The 21244-nt window shown below is 37.3% G+C and overlaps 1 protein-coding gene across 2 annotated transcripts in view; it reads right to left on the bottom strand.

Moving 5' to 3' along the window:
* The window catches only part of COL9A1 (collagen, type IX, alpha 1), a 70808-nt gene that overhangs the window by 12196 nt on the left and 37368 nt on the right, over positions 1–21244 (bottom strand). For both annotated transcript variants that reach the window (XM_010565793.1, XM_010565792.1), the window contains exons 20-33: positions 20241–20294; positions 18751–18804; positions 17964–18017; positions 17732–17785; positions 17556–17609; positions 17277–17330; positions 16132–16176; positions 15271–15324; positions 15113–15166; positions 7565–7618; positions 6719–6790; positions 2243–2278; positions 2090–2134; positions 258–290 (exon numbers count right to left, since the gene is read on the bottom strand). In XM_010565793.1, coding sequence (XP_010564095.1) covers positions 258–290; positions 2090–2134; positions 2243–2278; positions 6719–6790; positions 7565–7618; positions 15113–15166; positions 15271–15324; positions 16132–16176; positions 17277–17330; positions 17556–17609; positions 17732–17785; positions 17964–18017; positions 18751–18804; positions 20241–20294 — 717 coding nt within the window. The remainder of the gene's footprint in view (positions 1–257; positions 291–2089; positions 2135–2242; positions 2279–6718; positions 6791–7564; positions 7619–15112; positions 15167–15270; positions 15325–16131; positions 16177–17276; positions 17331–17555; positions 17610–17731; positions 17786–17963; positions 18018–18750; positions 18805–20240; positions 20295–21244) is intronic.

The raw sequence follows: 21244 nt of genomic DNA, 5'->3' as shown, positions 1-21244 counted from the left end.
ATTAGATGGCCAGAAAACTGCTGCTGAATGATGCTTCTCTTTCATGGAGCTTAGAATTCAGGACATGAATTCTTTTCCAAAGCCAATTCATTTTAATATTAACTGTATTCAAAATTTAAACAGAAGAAATGCTGTTGGAAGTCATTCAATTTAACTATAATAAAGAGCTCAGCTCATTATTTGTATTTTCTTCCTTAAATCAGAATCTGATCTACTGATCTCTGTATTTCTGTAGCAATGCTATTCATTATACTTACAGCTCCCTTTGCTCCTGGTAATCCCATATCACCCTAAGCAAAAGTAAGACAAATTCATTAGAAGAGTATCTATTATCATAGACGTTACAAATGCAATAAATGTGACATGATTTTTTTCACTATAAGAAAAAAAAAAAATCACATATTTAGTTAATTTACACAAAGTTGCACCTCAGATTATTTAGAATTCATTTGGAAATAAAACTTAAATTTTAATTTTTTTCCTAAAATTCCCTCTCAAAAACATTTCTGTAAGGTGCAAATAAGAAAGCATGTTTATTATAATTGGTTTTGTATTGCTTATCTTAGAATTAGACACATGGCTCTAACCACTCAAACCACAGTTACAGCACAGGACAACATCTCAGACAGCGGACTACTTGGAAACCTTTAAAGGAAGCATTATTTAAACAGGTTTTTCTAGCCTGACAGATTTACAGGTATTTTACGGTGTTGTGTTAGCCTTGACAGAAATGCAACTGAAATGAGGCAAGAGTCTACCCAAGTGCTGTGAAGAAGCCAAATCCCTAGAAGCTCCTGTTCCCAGCAACCTGGCTCCTGGCTTGAACAACCCCAAGATCCCTCTATCACTTGACTGAGAATTGCAGTCCCACTATTCAGAAGTTTTTAGTTTTCCCTCTGAAGTGGGGGAAAAAAGGTTTCAAAATCTTGTAATCACCTACAAAACAGATCAACTCTTCTCCTTCAGTGTTTCCATATTAGTTTTAGAGAGATTTCTGAAAATTCTATTTTCCCAGTTCCTAAATTTCACCATTCCTAAATGGTGAAATAATTGGTTTCTAGAGGTCAGAAAGGCCACCTTGTCTGTTAAGGAATAGGCCATAAATTACACAGAAATAACAACTGTTATCAAGTTTAAAAACAGACTAACTGACAGCACACTTGAACAGCCTATAGTGTTGCTTCCTGGGAATCTGCATAATGATGGTAAAGCTGAATTACTGGACATCTAGCTCACTAGGGCTGTTAATTAACTTTAAAAGCCTTTCAGAATTGCAGAGTGTAGGAAAAAAGTGCTCATTTCTACCACACAACCTGGCTACCATTTTTTAAATAGGGAGCAGTTTACTTCTTTTTGAAAGATTAAGTTCTGGCTTTGCTGGATGGGGCCCCACAGAAGCTGCTGGACAAGTGCATTTCTCTTTCTGTAGAAAACAAATCCTCTTTACCCAAGGGCACATGACCCAGGCATTACCCATGTGAATTCACAATATACCACATTCCTGCGGCATATACATGTATATGTATTTCTCCAGCATTATCACAGTGCTAGAGCCTCTTCCCAGACCGTTCTCCCTCTCCCAAACATCCAGTTGCTAAATCTTATTTCCAAAGATAAAGGGAATACAAAATATTTCCATCACGTCTGAATTGTTAAGGGTATGTATTATCTATGCTCCTGTTTCACCTGAATTAAACTACCTCCTCATCCTCACTGCCTCAAACTCCAAGAATTTGTGTGTGTGTGTGTATATGCATATATATGTATTTATATATAAATGCTTAAGTCTATTTCTACGTATGTATCTATATATATAGATACACACACCCCCTCTTCAAGGCAGCCTGTACTGTGTATAATACTATACATCTAATAATAGAATATGCGTATATCAGAGTGCTTTCAAAACAGCAGGAATAGCGTGACCAGGCTAATAGAACTGCTGTGCCCTGCAATGCCCAGTTAGTATAAAACTGAAATGTGATCTTCAATGATCAAAACATATGCTTGAAGCACTTCAACAATACTTCAAAGTTTTAATTTACAACAACAAAATATTAGATCAGGTGAAGAGAAAATAACTCCTTACTAAGTCACCCTTTTCTCCTCCATCTCCTTCTGCTCCAGGTGCACCCTATACCAAAAAAAAGACATACTGTCAGCCTTCAGATCTAGTCAACATAATGTACTGCAGCATATGGCAGTGTCACTTGAAAGTACCATGATCTCTAGCATGACTTACTTGTTCACCTTTAGGTCCTGGTTCCCCCACTGAACCCTAAAAGGTTGAAGATTAAAAAAAGAAAAAGCCACAAACATTTCAGAATCTGAAACTGCAGGTTCAAAAGCATACTAAATTATCTTCAATCCTCCCTGCCATCTAGCATTAATGCAAGAGACCTTTAAAGCTGCAAATTTTTAAGAATGACAATGAAAGCGCTTAAATCTTACTATATAATTAAGTTGACAGACTGAAGGCAAGTAATAGCATGGAACATATAGTCCACTGCCACACTGGATGGTACAGATTCTGACCGTCAAACAGTAGATCTCCCCATTACATGGCAGATGCTCTTGCAGCTGCTACAACTCTGCTCTGCAAATTGGTTAGAAGTCATAAGTAAAAAATCCAGTAAGTGTATCGATTTTTCTAGCCCTATTAAGTATTCCATATTACTGTAGGCCATACCAGCCCTGCTAATGTGGGATAAGCACAGACATTCCCAAGTTCAGTCACAATCTTGTCATGCTTGCTGTTTAATTCTCAACGTTTTTTAGTAGAACTGTCTCTAGAATTTTAATCATTACAGTCAAAGCTAAATGGCTTGTATCTTAAAGTTGATATTCCTTTTAAAAAAAAATAATATATTATTATGTTTCATCTTAGAATCCTGTAACAAAACATACCTGTATGGACAGGCAGGAACCAAAGAGAAATAACTTAATGATCTGGTTAATTTCAAACATATGTAATTTGTTTCTATAGGAAATGTATTTCATTTGTAGAACAGTGTATTATTTAAGAAAATCTTAGTATTTGTGTTCTGTTAGAAAACCAATCACACCATCCTTAAACATTCTTTGCAGTCTGTGCACATTCAAACATACACATTCCTAAAGAACTATAACTGTGCATTAAAAAAATTTTCTAAAACAGATGGAGATACAGCATTTTCTCTCCCATTTCAGAGATCCATTTAATTCACATAAGATACAGGCACACAAACAGGTGCAACATCCAGAATGTAATGAATTCAGATTTGTTCTTATGTTCCTGAGGACAAAAAGCCAATCACAGACCAACTGAACATTCCAACTTTGTCAAGCAACACTGAAACTATTTTGTCTGAGGTGTTCTCAAAATCATGCCTTATTAAGGTTTTTCCAATTACTCACTCAAAAAGACATTGACTTCCAACCTAACATCATTTTGGGGGTTCTTCTTCTCCACTTACTCTTCTTTAGAGCAACAGAATTGCCAATAGATAAGGCTGAGATAGGAGAAGCTTTTGCTTTTGTGAACTTGGCCTGTAATATTTTTATTAGCAAACATAAAAATCACAGCTGAAACTATATGAATCTATTCTACATTGACTCCCAAAATATCAATGGAGACAACAGGGTAAGATGTCAAAATATGAAAATATCCACTTTTTTGACATACCGCTTATCTATTTGTAAAAATCCCTCTCAAACCATGCCCAGGAATTGTTTGCAAAACTGCCAGTCAGCATCAGCCAAAACTGTACCAGGGGCTACACTAACTATTTAACAGTATAAAGGATTGTGTTCCAGTGCCCACATTTCGGTCTTGGCCTGGTGCTGCTTGATTTACTAAAAGAGACAGAACTAGAGTTTCTGAAACCAATTCAAAAGATGTGAATTAGAAACAGTGTAAGTGGTGAATACTGGCGTTCAGCCATTACCCATAACATATCTGCATAACCACTCCGTAAGATTCACTGACGTGAGATCCATTGTTGTAACATTGTTTTGTATTGCTGTCTCTGCTATAATATGTCAAGTGTGTGATGGATGCACTCGACTCCTTGACCAAACTAGAGGCAGTTTGGTTCAGGTTCCAAAGGAAGTAAAGGCCTAGGCCATAACCAGGCCAAGAACTTCTCCAGTTCCTATCTGTTCTCTGAAAACCCACACAGGAACAGGGTGACATGGTAGGAATTGATGCATACGGGCTTGGAAACTGGAACATTGACCATGCCATTAACACATGAATAGCAGGTGGTTCTTCCAAGACTCATTTGTCAGCAGACAAAAAAATGTTGTGTGTACAAGTAGTCGCATGCCTACCTTTTCCATCACACATAATTTGACTACCACCATAAATTTGACTTCATTCCATAAATATGACAGCCTGAGTGAGCCTTCTTTGAGCTCTCCCTGCTAAGCAGTTGGCTGCATGGCGGTGATCTCCTCTTGAGCTGGGACACCTCTCAAGGTTCTTCCTTGAGGCTGAGAGACCCCTTACCAACTGCAGATCTTCATTAAGTGACCGATATCACGCATAACCTTGCATTATAGTACACTAAGATTTGGTGTTGGTAACTTTGATTTTGTGTTGATAACTTTGAATCAGTGTTATATCCTTGGCAGTAAGTAACAGAGAGAACTTTGCCATCAAAACTTTAAGTCTCACTTCTACAACATCTTACTTCAATAAAACCACTTTGCTGATACTTTTGGCAGAGGTTCTTTAAGCTGTCTAAATCACCTGCATGTGACAAGGTGCCAGCAGATAGTACCCAGTATCTAACAGCTTTGGGATCAAAAATGACTACTGAAATATGGTTTTTTATGAATTCTACTTGGCTTCTGGTTGCTATTTACATCAACTCTTATCACGCATATATGGGCTTCACAACAGAACTTTCTAAGATCCCTGAAGTGTTGAAATCAGCAAGAGAAGAAAGATCGCTTCAGTCTGGAACTTATTGATAGCAGTAGTTGACCCAAAGACTAGGGATAACAGGCTACAGAGATACCTATTTCGAAACCCTTACAAGGATGTTTGGCTCTCTGTAAGACAGATGCACTCGCAAATTGAACAGGAAAGAGAAAGGATAGAGTGGCACAATGCTCTCCAGGCTTGTGACTTGGAATACGTACTGCAGATCAGTGCTACTGGCAAAGCTGCAGCCATTTTAAGCCTGCCCCAGAAAATTCACTCTAGCCTCTATGCAACTGAAATAAAAAAAATTAATCAGGGATACAAGCGGACACTCATCTCAAAACAGGAAAGCTATAAAGCAATCACAGGATGAGATAATTGCTAGCACAGCTTTTTAGACTTTAAGGTATTTGCACAGGGCATTAAACTAACCCTAGGATTTTAAAGAAAGCTCCGGGCATGGGATACTGTCATCTGCCAGTTAGATGGACAGTAACCTCCTGGCTGTAGCCTGAATCTCACTGGGTCTGTTCACAGCATCTAAGTTCTGCTCTTTTCCTAGAGGTCCAGACTCTTTATACAGTAAATGAGGAAAATCAGGCATCTTTGGTGGGAGACTGTCAGCACTGCAACAAATACTAGTTATTTTCCTTCCAGATTTGCTTCCTCGGGTACCTTCAATCTCCCTCTGGAGAAGTCTAAAGTATGAATCATTACCAGTCTAATAATGCTTTATGTCAATACTTACATTTGACTAGAAACATACGTTCCTGATCTCAGCATTAAAAAAAACCCCAAAACGACAAAACAAACACACAAAAAAATACCTCAGCAACAACAAAGACTTAGAAATGTGTTTGTAAGTACCTGGGCAGCTTTTTAAAACTGCCAAAAACAACTGCAAGCCCTATCTAGCCACCCTATGATGTATACTGGGAGCATATCAGGGGCAAAATTTCTCTGTGCAACTAAAGACATCTACAGCAGTGATACCTATGTCTGACTAACAGTCCTGTAACTCTTCAATTGTCAGTGGAAAAGTAAGAGGAACTTCACAAGTGCAATTTATTTAATACTGAAATAGCTGCCTCAAGTAAGAAGGATGAAACGCAGTGTAGAACTGACTATTTCTATAACAAAGATGTCTGAAGTTTGGTGAGTGAACTCCACCCTCTGTAGCCTCCTATAAGCAAATGAAGATAAGAAACATTTGGGGGTTTATATACTGTCTTCACTGACTTTTATTCAGCAAAGTAAGATATCTTCTGCAGGTATCCTGAGATCCCCAGGGCCCAGTTCTTCCCTCTTAACAAAATACTAGAAGAGGTACTTATAACCTGCAATTGTGCATATATGCATAGGTGTCTCAGTAGCTGCATTAGCCTGTGCATTTCTATAGCAGGTCCTAAGACATATGTAAAAGGCATTGCATCTACTGTAGACCAGGGCTGAAGTTCCAAAGCTCTTTAGTGACCAGAGACCCTGACTTAGAGCTTCAGATCTGGCTGCATCAATGATTTGCAATATGATTTAGGCCTTTAAATCATTCAAACTCCTAAAAAAGGAAATATTTACGCCAGCAATCTTATTTCAGTCCCTTAAGTAACACTGTCAAGAGTTTTCTTATATATTTTATGAGCTACAAGTAGTTAATGGGCTCCTAGAGCACTGCTTTCAAGCAGTTAACAGATCTACATAGAAAACAAGAAACCAGACATTAATTCACGTAAAAACTGAAAACAATGCTCCAATTATTGTATTTACTCCTGATGTCAAACTGCAGTCTGTATGTATGAGTGCATTTCTTACCCGGTCACCCTTACCACCAGGTAGGCCTGGAGGACCTGGCAGTCCAGGAAGTCCAATATCACCTTGGGGACCCTGTGAAAATAAGTCAAGGATGTAAACTTACCCAATCTGTTTTAGAATGAACAACTAAGGGTCATACCCTGACAAGCAGATTGGGCAGAATCTTATTCCCAGAACAGTACTAACTTGATGAAAGAGGATTATCTGATGAAAATAGAGCTGATCCAAAATAGAGCCATTTTAACAGCGTCTTATTATGATTTTATTGCTGACAAACACATCAGAAATGGCTTACAGGGCTTTCCACCCTCCAAGTCCCTCGACGACAGTCTGGTTCTCTTGAAAATACTTCCTAAGATCTTGCACTTCGTGATTTGCGCATTCCTCTGTAACAGCAGGCTCTTTCAGCCAAAACCTCCCCAGCTAATGCTTCTTTCTGACTGTTACTGTGTAAATACTGCTGGAGCACTGGTAAAAGGTGGCATTCATAACGTGCTCCATTCATTAGTTTCACACAGCTGTTAGCAGAAAGCCAGTCTTTCACTGCTTGCATTCCCCAAGTACATGCAGCCCACACAGGAGTGTGCAACCCAACTTCACACATCACAGGATTTATGGGTTTTTTTTTTAAATAGAAGAAAAAGTCCCACACATCTCCATATACTTTAAAACAGCATTTTCTAATATTAGCACAGTCACAGAGGACTGAAAAAGAAACTCAACAATCACTTGTTTCAATGTTATTTTCAGTTCCCTGCATGGATAAATGGGTAAGTGTACTTCCAGATGATACCATAGTTCCTTGAAAGTAAACATGAGCACTGAATATGGAAATAAACTGCTTACCCATTTTCCTGGTAGACCTGGAGGACCCGCAGGACCTGGCTCCCCTCTGCTACCCTTATAGGAAATAGAAGGACATAATTACTTCCTGAAATATTTCCTGTGAATAGGGAATAAAGTAAGATATTTTTTTTTCCTAATATTTAGTGAATTACACTACTTAGCAGTTGGCTTTAATCAAGACTTCTGTTTATTGGTACAACAATATCATGCATTAAAAACAGTGAAACTTCCTGAGAAATGTAAACATTTTTAGTTAACAACAGCATACAATACTTAGTTGGCATTAAATGATTCAACTAATTCATTCTGCTGAGTGATTATGCACAATCAAGTCCCCTTCATGGGATCATACCTGGGAGTTACCTGTCACACACACATTTACTTCAAGACAACTCTGACGCACATGCTTAGCTTTAGGCTTTTGCTTAGTTTCATCAACTGAACTACCACAACACCACATACTTAAGAGCCCATGATCCCACATGGACAATGAAAAAATGTGAAAAATGTGTGCAGAAGTCATGCTTAACGAACTCCTTTAGGTTAAAAAAAAGTCCAGGCTGTTATATAGAAGGATAACCTTTAAAAATCCCCATTTATAATAGTGCTAAGTATAAATATGCTTTTTACTGGATTTTTACTTTATATCTTCACTTCAGTTATGTTATCCTTTCAGATCATCATATTCACATTAGTGTTATAATTCCATCTCTTAATGCATCCATTTGAATATATACTCTGGGTAAACCTGACAGTCAGATTTTCAAATATTTTAAACAATTTTTGAACTCAAGTACCTTTCTCAAAAGGGTTTTGTCTCTTATGATTAAACCTTTCAGAGCAGCTCAATATGTTTTATACATTTACTCTGAACTGTACAGATAAATTCAAACACTGTCCCAACACAAGCCTAAGTCTCACTTGAGACACTTTTCTTACTTCCACTATGCGAAAGCGGTACTTGCTATAAAAGCATGATATAGCATTTAAGACCATAAAATATCAAAAATTGAAGTTATTAATTAGATATGTAAGTATATAACCTGTTATATATAACTTAGAAAATTTTGGATGAAAGCAGATCTAAGCATTCTAGTGCTGTATACAACGGATAATTTTAGCTATAGATATTTTCTTCATAATAAGAAAAATATTGTGAAATATTGTGACATGCTGAACAATAAAAGGAGATGGCAGACATGGCCTTTTATGCCAGGTCAAAAATGCAATGACAACTTCTCACACAAGCTTAGGAAAACTAACTCTACAATTCAAGAAATAATTAGACATCCTGGAGAGATCAGAGAACCAAACATGAAAAGACTTTTCCATTCATTTCCTTCAACATGGTGTTAAAATCACTACCCTTTTAAAGCACTCTGTATAATTTCTAGAAGCTTTTTTATGTATAAAAAAAGAGAAAAAAAAAAAGAAAAAAGCCCCCCTCAAATCACCTTCATTTTACAACCCAGAAGATGCATTAACCTTTTTGAAAATCTGTTCCTTAAGCACATAATTCTGTACTACATCTCTGACCTGTAATACTACATTTCTGATGCAGGAAAGAGAAGGATTAAAATAATGATCAGTATTAGAAACTCATCTCCTCATATATGTCATAACATTCATGTCTGATTGTTATACAGCTATAAAACAAAAGTAATGTCACCTTCCCTAGAGTTAAAATCATATAATAAACCTCTTAAGCACATCAAAGGTTCTGCTGGTCATACAGAATGCAAGAAAAATCTATCATTTTATTTTAAATGCAAAAAAATCTTTTGTCACATATACACTACAGGCACTATTTCAAACACCAATGCTTTTCTAAGGTGGTAAAAAAGAAGGTTAGTATACAGAAGACTGGAATACAAAAGGGTAGTATTTCCCATAAACACTGACCTTATGTCTGTAAGGACATATTACTTCAGACTAATGGCCACCACTGCAAGATCTGCAGGAGTGTTGTTTTAGCTAGTAAGAGGGGAAATGTAACTCAAAGAACAATCAGGGATCCCCCGTTGGCCCATGGCATAACCTAAAAGACTGTAAAGCTTCCTCCAAGTTATACCTGACTGAAATGGCCCTGAGATAGGATTTACATTGAGCTAACTACTTTTGGTTCCCTTCATAGGGGATGAAGGAAAAAAGGCATCTTGAAATGTCCTCATGTAAACATTTAAAATACATCACAAGTCATGTTCTAGAAGCACTATGTTTTCCCCACAGCCTATAAGAGGGTTTCTGTAATAACTGGTTCAGGTGCTGACATCTGTACTTGGTCAGATGAAACATTCCTCTGTGCTACTCCTAGGCAATAATCAGAAGAGAAGGTGGTTTGGCCATGTCCTCAGCCTACCTTTCTTACACACTGGCCCTATATATAACACAGTCCACAGCTGCTGGCCACTCACAAATCAATGGGCATCTTGCACTGGGTTTAACAAAAAAAGACCAGAATCTGTATGTTTTATGCACTTTTGACACACTTCAAAATTCCTACTTTTCCTAGAAGTGGAATGGTTGAAAAGGGTAAGTAGCTACTCTAGTTCAGAGTGAGTTGGGACAGACTGGCTTGCACCCGTGATGGTAAACTTTCCTGGTCTACAATGAAGGGAAGCAGCACGCAGACTGTTACTGCAAATGGCCCCTGAAGTATTCCAAAACTTGACCACTGTCTAGAGATTGTTTCAGTCAATGATGTTGGACAGTGTGGACCAAAAGCATGTCCAGGACTGCGCCAATACTTTAACAGTATAGATAATTGATTCCTGTTAAGTATACTATTGCTTAGCATGTGAGTACTGCTGAGGATAGGGTCATTTTCCCAAAAGACAGCAAGGCACATGTGAAATGGTAGGGTGTGAAATGGTAGTACAGCACTGCAGCACTGAACAATACCAGGATGCAGCCCTTCCACAGCTGATGTGCTAGACTGTGGTTACAACAAAATCTACCTTCCCTTTGTTCCAAGGCAGGATTGCTGGACGACTCAATACATTTAAATGAAGATTTAATGTCTCTCTCACAGTTCTGTTAGATTTATATTTACCCTTTGAATGTAACATATGTAAGGGGACGTAACAGGATTTACAGTAAACCTTCCTTCAGGTTGTCTGGGATGGTTTTCATCATCACTGAAATGCTGAAGACTCGATTCTTTTGTAGAATTCCCACAAGCAGTTACAGAATGCATTCTCATGCTAAAACAGTTTCTTTCACTGGTTTACTGATTTCCTGTTCATCAATTAAGTGGAACAATAATAAGAATGAGAATACGCCCCAGGTAATTTGCATCTCACTTAGTTGCCCGCATAATCGAAACACTAATTAGAATCTCTTGACAGGTAATTCACAGTGTATACTGTAAAAAAACCTCTCCTCTAAAGAATTTTGGTTTTATAATATATATGTCATACCAATTTTAATATATTCAATAGCAGTCCTATATAGAAATAAACCTGCAGAATAAAAAAGAATAAACAAAGTACATTTTGGAATGAACCTTTTTAAAGTTAGTATTGCAAAGTCTTTTGCAAAATGTAACCCATTTATCAATTATATGCTTGCGAGACTTGAACTTATCATAATTTTTTTCATCCAAAATCTCAGAGGAATTAGTAATTTAAGTTCAAGGATTTATCCATGGAAGCATCAACAGGACTCCTCCTTTGACCTTCAGTACAGTACTAAAAAGCATCCAGAAATACAAACTATTATTTGCTAGAAGAGTAAATATACAGCAAACTTTCTCTGAGATTTTAAATCCACCTTTGCACCTTTCTCAGGGTAATAATGAAATTTTACTGCTCAGGGTAGCGATAAGAGATAGATGTAGCATGAAATGTACCTTCCTCCTAACTGTGTCATGCTTTGGGCACAAGCAGCAGCCCAATAGCTGCCATTCTCTTCAAGGGTGATACTGTGGCCAAGTATAAAGGACAGAGACCTTTCATACTGGATGCATCTGTAGCGTTAACTGAAGTCTAGGACAGCTTTAGTACACTAACTCCATAACAATTCAATTTTTTCCCAGGTTAGTGTCTACACTGCTCAGAAGCCAACATTGGGATATCTGCTGACATCCACAGGTCTAGCATGCCCAAAAGTCAAAGGAAGCTGTTGTTGAAGGTGGAGGGGTAAAGAGTGAGGGAGCAGACAGGAATCTGACCACGCAGTTTGGAAAGACAGGGGTGGGTAGTATGAGAACTGAAGAGGCTTGGAAATACTAATCAGGTTTGGCTGGGATATGTAGTCTGTGAGTGACAGAGAAAGTGCTACCCTGTACAAACCATGCTGCAGAACTGTGCAAGGACAGAAAGTTTAGTCACATCCATGTAGACGTTTTATCCAGGTTTACTGGATAAAAAGTGTACCTGGCAGGATGGAAATACACTTTGTTCTTTTGACTCAGCTATAGACTGTGCAATGCTAACCCTGTATCTAAAGCTGTATCTTAAATGTAAACTACAACACGCAACTTGTGGAACACCTCTGAAATTATATATAGAAAACATGTCCACTAATACCTAAACATATCTTATAAACTGAGGCAAGGACATTTCATCCTACCATGCTACCAATACCACTACATCATTACCAACCACAGAAAATGACCCATTATTTCAGTTGGAGTCATGTAAAAAGAATATGATAGCAAAGCTAGATTTTAGTTATAATTGTTAGGGTAACCAAAGATACATTTCAGGGTAGGTAAGACAAAAATATCTTTAAAGACTCAGAAAATTATTTAGCTGAAAATAATTTAAGATGCTGAAAACAGTATTCTCATCTAACTTTAGGCTGACATTTTAGTACCAAACCCAAGGTACTCTCCAGGCTCCCTCTTTATAATGAGCAGAGAGACAAAAGCACCTCCAGAGCGCAAGTCAGCCCAACCAACCAGGGCCCCTCAGAAATCTCTTAGAGGGGCTATGCTATCACATCTTAGGCAGCTAGATACTTAACCTCTGCTGCTAATGTTAGGAAAACACATATTGCATCCTAAATTCTTAACAACATATATATGCTGGCCTGCATACACAATGAGTTTGCTCAATTTGCTAGGCAAGTATTGAACTTTAAGTTAAATGGTTACTTAAATGTTCCAAACTCTCTTTTCACTGCAAAACCACAGGACGGGATATGTGTTCTCCAAATGCTAGCAATTTAAAGGTTAAATAGCTGAAGAAAGACAGGGATGAAAAAAAGCAGGAGCAGGGGTCAGTATTTTCTGCAGACACAATATGAAAAATTAAATCTTACTAAATCTCAGCAAATATGAAAGAAAATGGTTAAGCAGCTTAGGGAGCATGGCTAAATTCCACTGATTAGGAATGACACTGCTGTTTGAGAATTGCTTCCTTTGGGCCACCTGCCATGATGACTGGCTTACAAAGGTTTAAATCACAAATGAGTTTGGTAATTACTTGGATTGGCTAGTATAACATGAAGCAAACATAAGGTTAACCAACAAAACAATTAGAATGGAATGGAGAATATGTTTGATTTAGAAACAAAAGACAAAATTTCCATGTTGCTCCAGTTGTTTTCCTGTTTTACTGAACAGATGGAAGAGTAAACAAAATAAACAAAAGTAAACCTTTTTTTTCTAAGGAAAAGCAATGATAGACTGAAATGGTACTTTTTAAATAGTTTTCTCCTAGGGATAATTTGTCAGCAGTGAGGTAAAAGTCTCCCAACACATGAGTTTGCCTATTTTTAATTAGAGCCAGTTATCTTGTTTTCAACCATTTATCAACAACATAGTTGTTATTCAAGGCTCTTTATAGCTTTCAAGGAACTATAGATGAGAAGTAGATTACTGTTTAATGTTCTACATGCAAACATACTTTATTATCAATAATTTACTTCCTTTCTCCATTTTGTTTACACCAAATTTTTTTCTTTCTATGCGTTTGTCCTAATGCTCACATGTTTTCCAAAATGAGTGCACTTTGTAAAAAGAGAGAAAATAAAGGCAAGATATCCAGATGTCTTGCTGGTCTCTAGAGTGATAAACAGAAAAACCATTGTATTTAATCTGCATTAAGTATTTCTGTCCAACTACAGGGTTATTAATAATTAACCTTGCATGTCAACTCCTGTTCTATGGACTGCTGATTTTGTAAATTCATGTTCACATTGAGAGGATTAAAAGCATAGTTTAGCAGATTACAGTGCATTATCAGAGTGGGCAATTACTCTGGTCTGATTCAATTATAATTCTTATTCCTGTTACAAGTATACAAAATATCAGCTCAAGAACAGGGCTGAAAACTTTTTCTAGTGCACCCAACACTTTTAAACACAAACAACAACAACAAAAATGTTTATAAATTGGATATATGGGAGGCTGATGATGATACCTGTATTCCATCCTAGTAAGTGTATGCTCATATAATCCCCTTAATGTATCATTCATAGGCAGCTGTGGACACAGCACTCATACAAAGAGTCAGTCTAAAATAAATGTGATGTCATGAATTAATGCATCTAGCACATGATAACACAAACCACAGAAGAAAACAGAAGAAAATGAAATCTGCTACTTGGCTGACTGCTGCTGTGTAAGTTAATTCAGAGAAGATATTCCTGACCTGTGAAATACCCCTACAAATATATCCCTATCTGTAACTCTCTAAGCCCTGTATGAGGATAACCCTACAACTCCATAAGTAACACTGTTATGTCACTGTATGATAGCAAAAGCTCAGAAAATTCCAGGAAAGTATCCCTAGGGTATCAGTGGCAAGAGAGAAGCTTGCAAAAGCAATTGGTTACAGAGCCTGGAGCCTTGTCAATGCCGTCAGACTGAATTTTGGTATATGACAATTTTCTTCAAATCACTGACCCTCTCATCCCTCACAGAAGGATTAACAGCAAAGGGAAATTAGATCAGCCTTATGTAACTTCAATCCATGCCAGGTCCACTCTAGAGGGAATCAGAAATCTGTACCCAGCAGACTCTCTAGTACCCCAAGCATGCCTCAGGAACAGTTGTCCTTTGTCTTCAACACTGAGCCTTAGCAAATGCCATCAGTTCACTTTCCTTAGCACATTTATTTCCTGCAGCGAGCTACCTACCCAGCAATAATTTCTCCAGTCTTCCAAATCTTTCCAGTGTTAAGGAAAATCTCCAGTGAAAGAAACTACAATATCAGTGTTTCCAAGTAGAGATAAATGCTATACTTCACATCACTATAGCTACAGGAGTTTGGTTCCAGCTTTTTGTCACAAACCACCCTCATTGCCTCTGTTTGGGCTTTGACTCAGCATATTAAAAAACAAAGACCAGAAGAATACAAACAAAGGTTTAAAATTTAATTTATCACCAAAGCCAGAAACAGTCATATGTGCTTCTGGATTTCTCTATGTGATGATGCACATCCACCTGGTACAGAAGGGGGTTAGAGAACACCTAGTATTTACCTTAAAAATTAGCACTTGAGCTGAATAATATTTTTACCTAATTGTTAGCTTCAGCAACCATAACTTGAGACACTGCAATATTACATATGCTCAGTAAGAAATTTATTCAATACTTACTGGTGGTCCTCGGGGTCCTGTTGGACCTGCTTCTCCCTCTGGTCCCTGTTCACCCTGTTTTGGGGATAGGAAGAATGCAACAAATTTGAAAAGTGATTTTTTGCACAATGCAAAACTTAATTTTTTCTTGATCTTTTGAAAAAGATTAATGATCTTACCGGTTTACCAGAATTTCCCATCAAACCTGGCACCCCAGGGGGACCTCTATTACCCTGTTGGACAAAAGATGAAAAATATTAGCCAAGCCAATAGTATACTGTTCCATTTTAAAATAAAAAATAAGGAAATCAAAAAGGTCTACAAAAAAATAAGGCTGTATTCATTTTTAACTTCCACCTTTATTTTGGTTTTTGTTTAACTTCCACCTAACTCCTCCTATTCAATTTTTCAAAAGCCAGGTTTCAGTTCTTTTGTTGTTTACATACTTACAAATCCCAAATAGACTTGATTGCTGCTCTCAAATCACAGAAGGATAATATCATTCCATGTAATTTCAGAAGAAATTCATGTCTCAACCTAGTTTTCTTTTTCAATTATTTAAAACTAAACTCAAACATTATTGTCTGAAGCATTCCATAGTCTCAACCATACAATACTTTTTTAAACTTAATTGGAATAGATGCTGCAATTGGGTAGTATGTAAATAGAGATGACGATCTCTGTGATTCAACCAACTTACGGCAGCTATAAATATTATCCTTATTATGGGATCCCTCATTTCAAACTGTACTGAGGTACCCATGTCACATGCCTCCTCTAGCAATGACTTCCACACATTTAAAAGGAAATGGTCTTTTTTAAGTATCATTTAATGCCTAGAATCATGAAAACCACATAATGTAGAAAAAGAATCATGAAAAAGCAGAGGATTAGAGTTGATAAAAGAATATATTTAATTCTTTCAGCCAAAGGCTTGTCTCTTACCAGAAGGGAAAGTCAATATAATTCCACTGAATACTTTAGAACTTGATAAGCACAAATACAGTATTGTAAGAAAGTCAATACTCAGGATGATTTACCTTTGGGCCAGGAATGCCTTTCACACCTGGAGAGCCTGGTAAACCCTGAAAGAAACAACATTTGCAGTGTTTATTTGTTGTTAAGGGGATTGGAAATGGTGTTAAAAAACATCTTTCTCATGTTAAAGTATTTCTAGTCCTTTTACTTGATATTGAAGCACTTTTATCCAATAACGGACCAAGCCTGAATTCTTTCTATTTACAAAGTAACAGATAAGGAGTATTATCCCTGCTTCATAAATTGGCAAAGGAGCATGGAAAAGTGAGGACTTGTGGCTTTTTCTGGCTTAGACTAGAAACAGATTCTCAAGACCGGAGGTAGAGAGTTTAAGAGAGATTTTTTGTATACATTTCATCCCCTCCTCACTTGTGTGCAACACCTCATAGCAAGTATGCTTTTACCAAATTTTCTGCCAAGCTTAAGAGCTCACTTCGTATTACAAATTTACTTCCGCTTCTGTTTTAATACAGCTCCTTCACTATATCCTCACAGCAATTACTCCTATAGCATAGTATTTCAAAGAAGTTTCTATTTAAGCTTTTGACAGTTGGCACATTTTCAAACTTACTCAGTTAATACGTGAGGATTACCTTCTAAAAAAGTCCATAAAGCACTACTGATTCCCTGTAACTTCACCCCAGGGGATACACCAGAAAACTCCCTCCATGCCCCGCAGAAAGAAGCATAAGCGTGATGCATTCCAGATGTTCTGAGCCAGCAGAATATCAAAAGGAGATGATTGTTCATCTAAGGTATGTTAGACTAGCAGGTTGGCTCTTCCAGCTCACCCTGGGAATAGGTTTGGCCCTAGTTAATACAATGAGACCAGCTCTAATTGTGGGGTCACACCATAGTATCCACAGAATCTCAGATATAAGAAACCCTAAAAGAATTACATACTGGCCACAAATGTTTTGTAAGACCAAGTTCCTCACTACAGTACCATGAGGAGATTTAGGCTTTTGTGCAAAAGTTTTGCATACACATAGCAGAATTTCCCCTTGCGTTACACGTACTCTTCCTGGGCCTTCTGCTTAGGTTTTCACTTAAATTACTCCAACACCAACATCAAACTAACCTATATACGGCCTTTCTGTGGTTTGAACTGAGCCTAACCTTCAAAGGTAAAATACCAGATACTTACTGGCAGTCCCTGAAGCCCTGCATCACCTGGAGCTCCAGGTTTTCCTGGTTCACCCTGAAAAACATTTTAAGTTGTAATTTATGCAAATCAAACAAAATGGAAAATTTTATTTCTGGAACACAGAGCTGGAGTACTTTTGGATCTGTAGCATGGGAAAGTTCATTCAATTACCTTAATGATGCACATGAAGCCACAGGCAGCAGCACAATAAAAAGCCACAAATGAGTGAACAAATCTAGGGCACTACCAAAGCTCAGATATATGCCAACTGTGCCTTACTTTTGCTCCAGGCATTCCAGGGATCCCTTCCCGGCCATCGACTCCTGGTAAGCCCTTGAAAGAAAAAAAAAAAAATGAAAAAAAAAATTAATGTGGTGTTGAAGTTATTTCACCCAAGCAGTCTGATACACAAATTAGCATGACATGAAGCAAATGAAGAAATGAAATATACATACAGACTCTCCTTTAGGCCCAGGGAGACCATTCATTCCTCTTGTACCTTGAGGGCCCTAAGAATAATAACAATTTTAAAAAATGAAAATAAACACATTGAAATGACAGATGCAAAGAATGTCAACACATACTCATTCAGATATGCATTACTTTAGGAGTACCAATTATGCTGTATGTTTATATAAGTAACCAACGTTTGCAAGTCAACAGAAGTTGAAATTTGTCTATACTCACTCTTTCACCCTTCGGACCTGCCTCTCCCAGTGGACCTCTCTGTCCTTGATCCCCCTACAGGAAAAAAAACAAAAGATTACTTTAGCAATAAACCCAGAATAAACTTACTTGTATTTATTATCTGAAACCTCCAGTAAATCAACAACAGTACAATTCATACTTGGTTAAAGCAGACATCTTAAACCCATACTATATTTAAAAATGCAGTTTCTTAAAACTGCAGCTGACAGCTACATTTTAAAAAACACACTTGAAGCCATCCCTTTGGAATCCAGGAGTGTCTAAGCAAAGGATGTTGCACTCACTTCTTGAACCCATACAGTTACTGGCTATTCCAAGCATAAATTCCAGCTGCGAGGGCAGGGAGTGGGTAAGAATTAAAAAAACCAACAAAGAAAACACCACCAAATAAAACAAAACCCCAAAAATCCCCACCACAAACAAAAGGGCACAAACTGCCCTGTACAGGTTTTGTTCTAATGAATTAATATTTTCCAGTTTAAAACCTGAAAAATTCCAAGCCACCCTAATGCACAGTAGCACTCAGAATGACGAGGTAACAATAACATACTAAGAGGCTAAAATGTGTTCATCCACCCCATAATTCCTTGGGGACAGTAAGAGATTCTGGACTTGACATCACTGTCATATCACTTGTTCATCTGTGGGGAATCAATAGAATTGGATTAATCAGCGGCTTTTCTGATTCACAGCCACAAAGTTTAAGGACTTAGTATCTAACTGGGTAGACCCTGGAAAGTGTTTGGCTAACACACACTCTACTTACAGGTGCACCAGGAAGACCTTGGGGCCCAGGCTCACCATCAAGCCCACGAGCTCCCTACAAAACAAGTAGATAAGACATTAAAATGAAGTGCTGAAACACTAACAACTTATGGTCCCTCCTGGTTTGCTGGGAGTTGCAAATCCTCTACAGCTGAGGTTTTTTTAAAGCTCTAATTTAAAAAAAAAAGCAAAGCAAAACAAAACAAAACAAAAAACCAAGAAACCCATGAAGGAACCTTGGAAAACTTTTTTTTTTAAATATACCTTGGTTTTTTGCGGAGTTATGAAAGCTAATATTTTTTAACTATGGAAAAATGTCATTCAAAAAAAGACATTCAGTTCATTCTCTAAAAAATCATACCAGACAGCAAGGAGGTAGACCTTTTCATGCTACTTCAGAAACTGTGTGTGTCTTCCTTAATAATACTATATCCTTTACCACATAATAGAATAGCATCAAAATGTGAAGAGAAATCATCAAGTGCAGTGCAGCTATTTTTATCACCTATGTTTCAAGGAAATGATGTAATCGCTACACTGTAAGTAATTTTAAATGGAGAGAAAAAAAATGTTTTCGAAAAAGATTTACAAAGAATAAGGAACTCCTTTGTCAAACAGACGTAGTAAATATTTCAAATAAATAAAACAGCACAAAAATGTAGGCAAATAACTATGAAGAATTGAAAGATACAAAGAAGGTCAGAAAAGCAAAGTAAGATAGTAACAGCTTAGCAAATGTGTCCGAGAGGTTAGGAAGGAACACTCATGAGAAGATTTATAATCAGGACAAATTTGATGTCGTTTCTAAACATAGACAATCATAGAATAAGGTTTCTGTGATTTCATTTCTGGAGAAGGAGACAATGGCATGATTGCTACATTTTACTCCTTCCAGAAACTTTTACCATATAGATTTAGCAAGATCATAAGAATAGAAACGTAAGTCAGTTTTGAAATAACAGTTAGAAACACTTTGATGAACAGCAGGAAAATTACCCAGCAAAGTCAGAGCCCATATAAACATGAATCCCACTGGCAGCAATTTAAGACACAAAAGATGCAAGAGAGAAAAAATGGAAAAAGAACAAACTCTCAATAAAAGATCCTGACAAAAATTGGGACAGTGGAAGCAAAAGGCTTCAGGAAGATGCAAATCACAGGAGGGAATACTTAATAAATTTTACCTTTAAATAAAACATGCCATAGTTTATGACTGCTATAAACTTGCTGTCTTGCTAACTACGTACTTGCACATATGCCAAACTATTATAAATCCAAGAACCAGAGGGAAAGGTGTGAAGAGTACGTGTACTTCATTAATCAGAAGGACCAAGCTTCCCTCCTTCCTAACCAGGAGTAGCTGTAGCAATACAGCTGGTGGGGAGAGAAAATGCAGGGGAAAAAAGAGAAATTTAAATAAGCTTTAAAAACATTCAGGGTTGTACATTTTTTCATCCAGGCCATTTTATGGAAAGAAACATTAATACTCACTTTGGTACCTTTAGGTCCCATTATACCAGTTATACCTCTGATACCTAGAATGCCCTGAAAATGAAAAGTATATTCAAATTATGCTTAAATCTTTTCATCAGAACTGTCCTAGTTTTCAGATGGAAGACTCAGAGTTCTACATGCTTTCTTTATGCTTATTTTACTATTTTCTTAGCATAGTATAAAAGGAGAAACCCAGCTACATCTGTATTAGAATATTTAATTTATATGGTAATTTGATATTTTACTAGTTTAAGACTTTTTAAAATAATAACAAAACTATTAACTTGAATGCTACAACCACAAATATGCCTTAAGGACTGAAAATCACACTGATTTCTCTTCTTGATTACCACAGAGTTGAAGCATTCTCCCTGTGCAGCTTGTGTGAGAGGAACACATGAAAGCCAGATTTGCAAAAGTGCTAAGTTGTCTTAAGTGGGGTATAGGACAGGTGCAGGAGAAAGATACCATCAGACTTTATAGAACCCTAGAGGCAGACAAAATTGGGCAAGGTTTTTGAGAATACAAGTGCCAGGTTTATATGCCTGCCACACCCAAGAGGCTGGACTGTGTAGACATCCCAGTGCAGCAGGATGTATCATAACTATCATCACTTCGCTTCAAAATACAGTCTCATGGGAAAGTTGGCTTTAATTTTTTCTCTTCCTGAGAGACTGAAACTACATTACATGTCTGCAGAGACACCAAAGCCTCAGTCATAACATGTTTGTCCTGCAACAAGAAGAATGCACTACAACTGTGTTACAAGAAGAATGCACTATAACTGTGTTAATGAAACAGCTACAGGCAATTCAACGCAGCATAGGCAAACCTACTCCTTGACCAGGCTCTAGATGGGTAGCCCTTTTACTTGCTCCTAACAAGGTTAGATGGAATCTTGCACAGAACATATAAAGCTTTGTCAGCCCGAAGGTGAGAAAAATGACGATAATGCAACAGTGACTACAGCAGCCCAACAAGTGAGAGACCCACCAAGATGA

The sequence above is a fragment of the Haliaeetus leucocephalus genome, unplaced genomic scaffold (genome assembly GCF_000737465.1).
Source record: "Haliaeetus leucocephalus isolate CR32 unplaced genomic scaffold, Haliaeetus_leucocephalus-4.0 Scaffold195, whole genome shotgun sequence".
NCBI lineage: Eukaryota > Metazoa > Chordata > Aves > Accipitriformes > Accipitridae > Haliaeetus > Haliaeetus leucocephalus.
Note: the sequence above shows the minus strand (reverse complement) of the source record. Positions and strands in the feature narration are given on the sequence as shown.